The sequence below is a fragment of the Mobula birostris genome, chromosome 12 (assembly GCF_030028105.1).
Source record: "Mobula birostris isolate sMobBir1 chromosome 12, sMobBir1.hap1, whole genome shotgun sequence".
NCBI lineage: Eukaryota > Metazoa > Chordata > Chondrichthyes > Myliobatiformes > Myliobatidae > Mobula > Mobula birostris.
Genome location: NC_092381.1, coordinates 29,114,847 through 29,127,367, shown reverse-complemented (window position 1 = coordinate 29,127,367; position 12,521 = coordinate 29,114,847). Strand labels below are relative to the sequence as shown.

At 42.0% G+C, this 12,521-nt stretch overlaps 1 protein-coding gene across 3 annotated transcripts in view; it reads right to left on the bottom strand.

Annotated features, from left to right (window-relative positions):
* Window positions 1-12,521, bottom strand: part of tie1 (tyrosine kinase with immunoglobulin-like and EGF-like domains 1) — a 102,973-nt gene that overhangs the window by 44,274 nt on the left and 46,178 nt on the right. For all 3 annotated transcript variants that reach the window (XM_072273531.1, XM_072273533.1, XM_072273534.1), the window contains exons 7-8: window positions 6,401-6,529; window positions 4,686-4,831 (exon numbers count right to left, since the gene is read on the bottom strand). In XM_072273531.1, the coding sequence (XP_072129632.1) occupies window positions 4,686-4,831; window positions 6,401-6,529 (275 nt within the window). The remainder of the gene's footprint in view (window positions 1-4,685; window positions 4,832-6,400; window positions 6,530-12,521) is intronic.

Sequence of the window (12,521 nt, the reverse complement as noted above, 5' to 3'; positions counted from 1 at the left end):
CAGCGGCATATTACATGAGGAGTTTGAGAGATTAGGTATGTCACCAAAGACATTCACAAGTTTCTACAGATATGCTGTGGACAGTATTCTAACAGGCTACATCACTGTCAGTGAGGTTTTGAACAAAATGGCTGCGCAGGTAGAGAATGCACCAGCTGTCATCTTTTAAAATTCCATAGATTCTAAAATGGCTCTCACAGGTCACAAGACAGCAAATGTCATGTTACTATATAAAAAAAGAGGGAGAGAGAATTCTGAGAAATACAGATCACTTCGCCTGATGCCAGCATAGGTAAACTCCTGAATCAGTTGTTCAGGAATAGGTAGCAAGGCACGTAGAAAAAAGGGACTTGGCAGAGTTAGGATGTAATGACGAGAGGGAAATTACATGTTAAAAAATTTGTAGAGATACCCGAGATTGTATAGAACAGAACTCAGAAAGTCCTGACGAAGGGTCTCGGCCTGAAACGTTGACTGTACCTCTTCCTAGAGATGCTGCCTGGCCTGCTGCATTCACCAGCAACTTTGATGTGTGTTGTCAGAAAGGGAACCAGTGGGTGTGCTGATTTGGACTTTCAGAAGGCTTTCAGTAGGGTGGCAAACCCAAAGTCAAAGGGTATCAAGAAGTACAGCACAGAAACAGGTCCTTCAGCCTATCTAGTCCTTGCCAAAACCATTTAAACAGCCTACACCTTCTTCATAGAAGATTAGAGTACATACTGTAGAACTGGGGTAATATACTGGCCTGGAGTCATGTCTGGCTCTGACAGAAAACAAAGATGGTTCGGTGTTGTGGGGAGTGTGACTTGAGTCGTGCTACTGAATTAAGATAGAACAAAAATAATTCAGTCAGCGTACAATGAATCTTTGAAATTCTGTACCCAACAGTCAGTGATATCCAGTTGCTGAGGATATTAAGTACAGTGTTTATCAATAGATTTTTGAATATTAAGGAAATAAAGGTTTTAAAATGACTACTCATCAGGTCCAGCAGAATCTACAAACTTTTTTTTATTGCGAGTAACCGATTTTTAGACTGAACTAAAACAGACATGTAACTTCAGGGAAATAAAGGACATGAGGTTGTGCAGGAAAGCAATAGTGAGGTAAGATATCAGCCATAATTTTAGTGGACAGAAAACCGGCCACGCGGGCTGAATGGCCTTCTCCTGCTTCTGTATTTCTGTCTGTTCTTATGTTCTTAGCAGAGCAAAGAGATTGTGCTATTATTTATATAGGTTGAACTCTATGTTTCAGTGTAGAACTGAGTGGAATCAGTTTGCCACTTTACAAGTAAGCCACAGTAAGGATACAATCCCGCACTGTATGTCTTTCTTTCGTTTAATAAGGCACCTTTGCTTATTTGATTCACCAACTACTTTCCAGTGTTTTGGAGAGAGAGGGAATGAGCCAGAGGAGAGAAGGAGAGAGATGGAGAAGGGAGGAGAGGGGAAAGGGCAGAGGAGGAGAGAAAATGAGAGGACAGTAATTAAGAAACGAGAGAAAACAAGGCAAAAGGATGAATTGGGGGCAGGGGAAAGAAAGGTAAAGGGAGAGACACCATTGAGCACAACTACAAGCAGCACTGCCACCGAAAAGCAGGATCCATTGTAAAGGACCAACACCATGCATGCCATGCTCTCTTCTCACCACTGCCTTTGGGAAGGTGACACAGGACCCTTGCATCCCACACTGCCGGGCTCAGGGACAGTCATTACCCTACAAACATCAGCTTCCTGAACCACAGTGAGTAACTTCACTCACCTCAACTCTGAACTGATTCCACAACCCATGGGCTCACTTTCAAGGACTCTACAACTCATTTTCAGCATTATTTACTTACAGTACCTTGTAAAAGTATTCAGCCCCCCCTCCCACCCCCAAACCTTTGTTCACATAAATGAGTATTACGACCAAGGATTTTGATCAATTTAACTGAGAATTTTTATTTCTGAATCACATTCTCATTTTTCCCCCCACACAGTTGAGCCCCAAAACCAGGGAAAACTGTAAAGCATGAAAAACTAAAAATTTTAAATCTGAAATTGCAGCAGTTCAAAAGCATTCCCCTCACTCCCCCACCTTTGCTCACTACTTAGTTGAGCCATCTCTCACAGCTATTACAGCCAGTAGTCTTTTTGGAAAAGTCCCTATTAGCTTTGCATCTTAATGTTCCATCACATTAAGATTTTCCCATTCCTCCTAGAATTACTCACGTTGTGCCAAGTTAGTGGGGAAGCAGCAGTGGACAGCAATCTGGAGGTCTTGCCAAAGATGTTTGATCGGGTTAAGGTCAGGACTCTGACTGGGCCATTGAAGGCCATTAATTTTCTTCATTTAATGCCACTCCATGGCTGCTCTGGCAATGTGCTTTGGGTCATTGTTCTACCGAAGAACGAACTTCTTCCACAGTTTAAGCTTTCTTGCAGAGACTAGTAGGGTTTTATCCAGGATTTCCCTGCACCTAATTGCATTCATCTTCCCATCAATCCTGACCAGATTTCCAGTGCCTGCTGCTGAAAGGCACCCCCAGAGCCTGATGTTACCTCTACCATTCCTTACAGCAAGGATGATGTTACCTGGCTGATGCAAAGTATTAGATTTATGCCACACTTAGTCATGAAGCCAAAAAGTTCACCTTAGTCTCATCCGATCACAAGACCTTCTTCCGCATCTTTACAGTATCTTCTAGTGATGTTTTGCAAATTCTTTAAGGGCAAAGATATTTTTTTTGTGGGGGGCTGAATACTTTCACAAGGTGCTGTGTGTATGTGTATATGTGTGTATAAAGTTTGTCTTTGTTTGCACATTGGGTTGTCTGTCTTTGCTTATGTGTAGTTTGTTGTTGATTCTGCAGTATTCCTTTGTTCTACAGTGAATGCCCGCAGGAAAATGGATCACAAGGTAGTACATGGTGACGTATATATAATAAATTTACTTTGAACTTTGGGAGTTTCCAGAAGTGATTTGCCACCAACATACAATAATGGGATATTGAGGAATAGATATTGGCTGGACCAGACAAGAATTCCCTACTCTTATTCCAAATCCAATCATACGTAGCCTTTCTCGGACGTAGCAGCACAACATTGTGATAGGTGTATGAACGAAATGGGAGGTGTGATTATCATAATAGGTAATTCGATAAGCAGTTTGCCCCTGAAATCAAACTGTTGTTTCTTCAGCGAGTCTTACCATAAAGCCAGCAGAGTATTCCCTTGCATTTATTTTACCCCAGCTTCTTCATGCCTATTTCTGACTTCAGTTATACAGGACCCTTGGGAAACTACTTTAAAGGTATTTCTATAGCAGTAAAGCACATTAGTCTTCCTGAAAAGAATTGGGTGGCCGAGAGGCACAGCTACCAAAGCACCAGAGACCTGGGTTCAAAAGAGAGAGTTTGCTTGCACTCCTGTGACCTCGTAGTTTCCTCCGGGTAGTCTGGTTTCCTTCCACATCCTAAGGAGGTGCAGAGTAGTAGGTTAATTGGACACTATGAGCTGCCTCCACCGTGCAGATAAATAGTAGAATCTGGGGCAGTTGATGAGAATGTGGGGAGAATAAAGAAAAGGATTCGTGTAGAATTAGTATAAATGTTTGGTTGATGATCAGAGGGAACTCATTGGACCAAAGTGTTTGTTTTCATTCTGTAATGCCCAACTTTGGTGATTTTGAAAAAATCTCAAAAACCATTAATTAACCTTAATCTTACTTCAACTCATATGAGCAACTGGTTCATATCACAAGTCCTGGTTATGCTCTACTGACAATCTCTGAAGAGCATTGAAAATGGCTGAGGTCAGCCATCTTGTAAAGACACTACCCAGAAGAAGGCAATGGCAAGCCACTTCTGCAGAAAAATTTGCCAAGAGCAATCATGGCCATGAGACCATGATTGCCTGTATTTTATGACATGGCACATCATGATGGTGATGACTTCGACTACCTTTGCTTTTACTTCTACTGTTTGGACCTATGAAAAGTTAGTATATCCAGTTCTGAAAGACTTCCCTCCAAAGGTCATGCTGTTGTCTATACAGATCACAGGCCTCTTCCTTGTATCTGCTGTTTGCATGGAGTACAGTCTTTCCTCAAGATCTTCCTGTAGCCCTTATCCTTCAATATCTGACCACTGAGTGCATGGCTCACACTCCTCTGGATGTGTTGATAATGAGCAATGAAGTGCGGTGAGAAGAGATACGTGTGAGGCGTTATCAGTAACACACAGATACAGGACTGAAGGGTTTGTGAAATTCAGTGCAATTCTCTGTCATATTGTGATTGTAAGAATTCTTATTAGTTTTGAAAAAAATAATCAATAAGTTGTTGATTTTATTTGTTTAAAAAATGTGGCAACAATCTCCTGAGCTATTCTTGGGTGGACAGTGGTGTAAATCTTTACAGGGCCAGCATCGGTGATGTGTGTTCATTTCCTCTAGGTGCTCTGGTGACCTCCCATATTTTAAAGACGTACGACTTAGTAAAACGCGAGCATGCTACGTTGGCGCTGGAAGCATGATGACATTTCCTCAGCGCATTCTCGCACTGCACTGATCGTTGATGTAAATGACTCATTTTACTGTATGTTTCAATGTACATGTGACAAATAAAGCTAACGTCTCTTTAATCTTTAACTCGGGCTTGCAACGTCTACAAACGAGAGAACTGCTTCTTAGAAAACTCACCTTTAGAATTACATTGGTTGGCTTACGGATCTGTATTTCTCCATTGATGGGTAATGGTATAGCTGAAGCAGAACATCTCATTATGGGACTTGACTTGAGGTTCAATTCAACTTCGGTAAATGTGTCCAGTATCTTAGGAATGTGATCTTCAAAGGGAAAACAAAAAACCAGCCAAATATTACTAAATATCTCTAAATAGATCACAGTTTACTTATCAGGTAGTGAAAATTCTACCAAGTGCACAAGCTAATATATGGAAGTCATCACTGTCAATGTTTCGAGCATTTCCAAAATCCTGACCGCTCCAGGAACAAGATCATTTACTTTTTGGCATTTCTCCTTGTACTTGTTGTGGGAACATGGGCTTAGCTGGCAAAACTGCCATTTAACCTTCCACTCAGTTCGAAGTGTTCAGAGAAGATGATGGGTGTGGTGGACCTTCTGTCAGAATCACAGAGAGACTCGACACTATACAGTAGCATAAAGGTTAGCACAATGGTTTACAGTACAGGCAATCTGAGTTCAATACCCGCCACTGCCTGTCAGGAGCTTGAACGCTTTCCCCACATCAGTGTGGCCCTCCTCCAAGCGTTCCGGTTTCCAACCACAGTCCAAAGACATACCGGTGGACAGGTTAATTGGTCATTGTAAGCTGTCCCGTGATTAGGCTCGGATTAAATTGGGGGATTGTTGTGTGGCACAGCTCGAAGGGCCAGAAGGGCCTGTTCCGTGCTGTATCTCAATAAATAAACAAATATATAAATAAATTTAGCTGCTTGCCAATGAATTTCAGAAAGGTACTGATGATGCCAGAAGCCTGAAATAAAAACAAGAAATGCAGGAAAAAAACTCATCAGGTCAGGCCGCATCCGTAGAAAAGAGAAACAGTTAGCGTTTCAGGTCTGGCATCAATTCTGCTGCCTGACCTGTTGAGTATTTCCAGAATGCCACCCCAAAGGCAGTTAAGAACGAACAGTGACACTCTGGGGACCACACCATACAGGCTCCACCTAATGGACACAGGTAAATCTGTTGGGCATTTTGTCACTTTTACTGATAACTCTGACTTCTCTTTCTAGATTTAAAAATTGTAAGATTTGAATCTTGTCAAACTGCAGTTGAGCTGGGATTTTGGCACACACTCCACTGAATTGTTAGTCTAGAGCTATTTTAACCAAACCTAAAGCCAGGCCAGGAATGGAAATTTTCAGAAGGACTTCTCGCCCATTAACAAAATTTTATTTCAATACTATTGAGTAAATCATGGAATAGTGAACACTAATGGGTGATGAATCAATGTCTTTTGCACTTTGGTTGTTTGTCAGTCATTGTTTATGTGTAGTTTTTCATTGATTCTTTTGTATTTCTTGATTCTACTTTGAATGCCTGCAAGAAAATCAATCTCAAGGTAGTATATGATGATATATATGTACTTTGATAATAAATTTACTTTGAACTTTGAATCAAGGTTATTTAAATCTTGCACACACACACATATATATATTGCATGCTTGTTGATAATCTCAAATTGAAGTGAAAAGAAAATCATTTTTTAAAGATGCAGTGCTCTCTGGAACAAACAACCACTTTTTCAAAGAAAGTACATACATATGCGCATTCCAAGAAAAGCACATGCAAGCACTCATGCGCATGCGCGCACACACACATGCCTTTCTAAGCACCTTTACACGCGTATTGCACACAATGTCTGATACCTGATTTCTCACAGTTTAGGCCGCGCCATCCGGCTGTGCATTTACACCCACGGAATCGATCACATTCTGCTCCATTCTGACACTGACATTTCAGCCTACATTCAGGTCCATAGGTGTTTGGGCTACAAACTGAGAACATACTTTAATTAGGTCAAGCCAAAAAAGAACATCTTAGATCACAACCTCTTTGCCATTAAAGATAACAGTCATATTCACTTAGTGCAGCTACAAGTGTATAAATAGGATTGCTTTAGAATAATAATTCAGCATGGACTAGATGGGCCAAAGGATAGCTCCTGAGCCGCAGCACTCTATGACTCTATGATTTTATGGTCTAAACTACAGGTGCCTTTGGCAGATCATTTTGCAGTGATCTATCACCAACACTTTGTGTATTAGTTGTTTCTATAACTGCACACTGCACCCGGGAAACCAGAAATGACCAGGAATCACACCTGACCCTCTGCTCTGCTGCTGGGATCACAGATGAAATGCTAAATGCACTTCATACCCAATGTTTGCCCAGGGAACTTCCTTTCATGAAACAGACAGCCTCACTTTCCAGCATTCTACATATTCATGTTCTCACCGTTATTTCTCTTTCTTTCTCTCTCTCTCTCACGTTGGTGCGGAAGAGTTTGTTACCGATTCTCGAGTCGGAGAACTCGGGTGGTGGGGGGGGGGGGGGTGGAAGCGATGCGATTGACTCTCTCATCACAAATCAGCGAGTTGTTTTGTTAAGCCTCCCCTCTCACTGCGAATTGTCAGGTAAACAATTAGTTTTTGTTGTACTGCTGATCATATTCTCTCTTGGGGGCTTTGCTATTGCTTGCTTGGTGGGTGGAGGGTGTTGATGCTTTTTTTGCTGAAGTAATTGGGGTTGGGGGAGGGTTGTTGCTTTACTGTTGCTTGTATGTGTGGGTGGGGAGAAGTAGGGGGCTTTGGGGTTCTAACGGTGTTACTCTAATTCTTTGGGGCACTCTCCTGTTTTCATGAATGCCTGTGAAGAACAAGAATTTCAGGTTGTATATTGCATACATTTTTTTGATATTAAATGGAAATATTGAAACTATTTAAAAAATTTTTAATTTGCACAATTCGCTTTCTTCTGCACATTGGTTATTTGTCAGTCTTTATGTATAATTTTCATAAATACTATTGCATTTTTTAATTTTCCTGTAAATACCTGCAAGAAAATGGATAACAGGGTACTACATGGTGACATGCACGTGCCTCAATAATATATTTATTTTGACTTTAAACCTGTACAGTTAATAATTCTAATTGCCTGTTTCAGCGACCAGGGCGAGGTCGAAGGTGCTCAACAGAGGGTGGTGCTCGGGAGGCTGGTCGGAGGCTCGAAGTTTTCGGGCGGACTCAGAGTTGGCTGTCGGGTGCTTCCAGGCATCAGCAGTTGTCAGTGCTTGGAGGATTGTGGCAGGGAGAGTTTCTCCCTTTTTGCCGCCTGCTATCGGGGACTATCGGAGTCGATCGAGACTTGAGACTTTTTTTTACCGTGCCCATGGTCTGCTCTTCATCAAATTATGGTATTGTTTTGCACTGTTGTAACTATATGTTATAATTATGTGGTCTTGTCAGTGTTAGTCTTCGGCTTGTCCTGTTTTTTTGTGATATCACTGGAGGAACATTGTATCATTTTTTAAGCATGCAGTTCTAAATGACAATAAATGAGGACTGAGTGTCCTCATAATCTAATTCCTTCTTGCAGTAAACAACTGAATTAAAAAAAAGGAGTACCTGAATTAAATAAACAACACCTAAAATAATGGAGCAAGTCAGCCAGAGGGGAACTAACAGTCAGTGTTTCGGGCCGAGACCCGTCATTAGGACTGAATTCAATATCCGTTTGCAGGGTTTGATTTGAAACTTGATCAAATCATTTCCCTGCGCAGATGCTGCTTGATCTACTGAGTTCCTGCAGCAGATTTCTCATTGCTCTAACATCTGCAGTGTTGTGCGTCTCTCAGCTGAATTGAAATCTGGGACACCTTCCAGACTCCTGCACAGTGCAGGAAACAAAAATGCTGCTGGAAAGCAGTGGGCAGGTTGAGACTCTTTGTCTAGACTCAAATAGTGCAGTTGTCATTGCAAAAATGAAGTTTTTCTTTTCTGTTCTGTTTGAGTTTGTGCCAGAGGGAACCGCTGTACAAACACTATCTTGAACATTTCCATTCCAGTGGCCAGTGAACATTGGTGCTTAGGTATATTAAGGGAAATCCTATCATTGTTGCATGATTAATGCTTTCAAGTTCACTGATGTGCTTGATATGCAGGATAAGACCTCCTCGCTCCATCTTCTCAGGAAGACTTGTATATGAATAGCAGCTCTTATTAAACCCTCAGGACATCACTAAGCTTTTCACAGCCAGTTCGTAACACAAAATAATCTGCGGGTGCTGGGAACCCCACCACCAAGCACATCTTTCCCTCCCCATCCTTCTCCGCTTTCCGCAGGGATCCTTCCCTCCGCGACTCCCTGGTCCACACGTCCCTCCCCACAGATCTCCCACCCGGTACTTATCCCTGTAAGCGCAAGTACTACACCTGTCCCTACACCTCCTCTCTTGCCACTTTCCAGGTGAGGCAACACTTCACTTGTGAGTCTGTTGGGGTCATCTATTGCATCCGGTGCTCCCGGTGCGGCCTCCTCTACATCGGTGAAACCCGACGCAGATTGGGGGACCGTTTCGTCGAACGTCTCCGCTCCGTCCGCCACAACAGACAGGATCTCCCAGTAGCCACCCACTTCAACTCTGCTTCACATTCCCATTCGGATATGTCCATACATGACCTCCTCTACTGCCATGATGAGGCTAAGCTCAGGCTGGAAGAACAACACCTCATATACCATCTGGGTAGTCTCCAGCCCCTTGGTATGAACACTGAATTCTCCAACTTCCGGTAATTCCCTCCTCCTCCCTTCCCCATCCCAGTTTCACTCTGCCCCCTCCCCCAACTGCCTATCATCTCCCTCATGGTTCCGCCTCCTTCCACTACCTATTATGCTTTCCCCTATTCCTTCTTCACCTTTCCTGCCTATCACCTCCCTGCTTTCCCTCCCCCACCCCTTTATCATTTCCCCTACTGGTTTTTCACCAGGAACCTACCCTCCCCCCACCTTCTTTATAGGGCCTCTGCCCCTTCCCTCTTCGGTCCTGACGAAGGGTTCGGGCCCGAAATGCCGACTGATCTTTTCCACGAATGTTGCCCAACCTGCTGAGTTCCTCCAGGGTGTTGTGAGTGTTGCTCTTCACAGCCAATTGCTGGTCACTATTGTAATGGATTCCGGTTAACTGGGCCATCAGTTAATAGGGCCGGCTGTTTATTTGGGACAATTCTTAAAGTTGACTCTATTATGCTTATTGGATTTATTGAGTACACCCGCAAGAAAACAAATCTCAGGGTTGTACACGGTGACATATACGTACATTGATAACAAATTGACTTTGAACTTTAAAGACCAAAAACTAAATTGAGAAACTACCAGGATTCCCTTTGTTAATTTGGGGCACAATGCTCCTTAAATAGGGCAGGAGAATGTTGTCAAACAGTTTCTAACTAGCAATACACACAAAATGCTGGAGGAACTCAGCAGGCCAGGCAGCATCAATGGAAAATAGTACTGTTGATGTTTCGGCCAAGACCCTTTGTGTACGTTGCTTGGATTTCCAACATCTGCAGATTTTCTCTTGTTCGTAGTTTCTAACTAGTGTCAGTCACATGCATTTGCATGGCCGTTGTACACTACACTGTGCTCAGAGTGATCAGATTTTAAATAGTGTCTCTTTGTGTTCAAAAAGCAGTGATTTTACTTGGAGAGAAATAAACAGTAAAACAACTCAGAACTGTTTTGCTCACTGTTGTTTCAAGCATTCAGGCTTGGAGATGGTGGAAATAGCCAGGAGTGAAAATGAAACAAATTCACTATTTCAGTAAGTTAGGAGTTATGAAGGTATCGACAATAATTTTGAATGTACAATGAAAATGAAGATTTGGAGGATGCAGTTGTCTAAAGCATTGTATGAAGGTGGTCCATTATCTGCACTAGGTGCTTGCACTGATTTTATTCATTTAAAGTCAATCAAAAGAACACAGCAGATGAAGTCCTCTGTCGCTAACTATTTGAAACAAATACACAGTTTTAAAGTACTGTAGAGATATTGGTAGTGTTCTAATTTCTCATGTATTTCATGTAAATACACAAATTGTTACTTAGTTAAATGGTATTTTGTCTTTTTTATACCTTTGAACTGGCTAATTGGGCCAAAATGTGCTGGTCCCAATGTGTCCCAATACCAGAATCCACAGTATAAGGAAGTGCATGGACTAATATGCCCATAGCTATCTCCCACAAACAACAATGTGATAATGACCCGCATTTAAACAAATGCCCTGCAACTATCTGGAAGAGTTCCTCTTGCCAAGTCAAATTTTGTCACTTCATCATTTCCTGTCAGAGTCACCTTATACACAGACACTTGTGGACCAAGAATCATCTTATATACATACAGTCAGACTACGTATATAAGCTAACCTTATAAGACTGTGAGACATAAGAGCAGAATTAGGCCATTGAATCCACTCTGCCATTCAATCATGGCTGATCTATTTTTTCCCTTCCTCAACCCCATTTCCCGGCCTTCTCCCCGTAACCTTTGATGCTGTGTCCAATCAGGAACCTGTCACTATCTGCCTTAAGTACACCCAAAAAACTTGGCCTCCACAGCTGCACGTGGTAACAAATTCCACAAGTTCACCATCACCTAGCTAAAGAAATTTCTCTGCATCTGTTTTAAGTGGACACCCCTCTACCCTGAGGCTGTGCCCTCTTGTCCTAGACAACCCACAATGAGAAACATGGGTGCATTATAAAGCCTCAGCATCACATCCTTGCTCTTGTATTCAAGACCTCTTGAAATAAATGCTAACATGGAATTTGCCTTCCTCACCACTGACTGAACCTGCAAGTTAACCTTTCGGGTGCACCACACAAGGACTCCAAGATTTTTGGATTTTCTCCCCGTTTAGGAAATAGTCTGCACATTTATTTCTACTACCAAAGTGTATGACCATGCATTTTCCAACATTATATTTCATTTGCCACTTTCTTGCCCATTCTCCCAATCTGTCCAATCTTCTGCAGCCTACCTGTTTCTGCAACACTACCTGCCCCTCTACCAATCTTTGTATCATCTGAAAACTTGGCAACAAAGCCATCTATTCCATCATCTAAATCATTGATATACAGCATAAAAAGCAGTCTCAACACCAACCCCTGCGGAACACCACTAGTCACTAGCAGCCAACCAGACAAGGATCCTTTTATTACCAATCTCTGCCTCCTACCAATCAGCCAAAACTCTCACCATGTTAGTAACTTTCCTATAATACCATGGGCTCTTAACTTGATAAGCAGCCTTATGTGTGGTACCTTGTCAAAGGCCTTCTGAGAGTCCAAATATACAACATCTACTGCATACCCTTTATCTATCCTACTTGTAAGCTCCTCAAAGAATTCCAACAGGTTAATCAGGCAAGATTGTCCCTTCAGGAAATCATGTCGACTTTGTCCTATCTTGTCCTGTGTCACCAAGTACCCCATAACCTCATCCTTAACAATTGACTCCAACATCTTCCCAACCACTGAGGTCGGGCTAACTGGTCTATATAATTTCCTTTTTGCTGCCTTCCTCCTTATGTCCATTATTATCAACCACCAATCACAGCCACCACTTACACATATCCACCCTGCACCCTTTGGAGAACATTATCTCAACTTGAAAGATCGCACTATCAACTGTGTGTGTGTGTGTGTGTGTGTGTGTGTGTATATATGTGTATACATACACACACACACACACCTTATGTATATATGGCCACACTGAAACAATTCCTTGTTCATTATGTTTTATTGGATTGCTTTTATACCTGTATTTTTTTTGTTTTTTTTAATAAATTTTAATGCTCATTGTGTTGCATCAGATCCAGAGTAACAATCCTTTTGTTCTCCTTTACAGTCATGCACTAAGAATGACAATACACAGTCTTGAATACTGATTGAGGGATGAATATTGGCCAGAGCACCAGTGATGACTCTTGA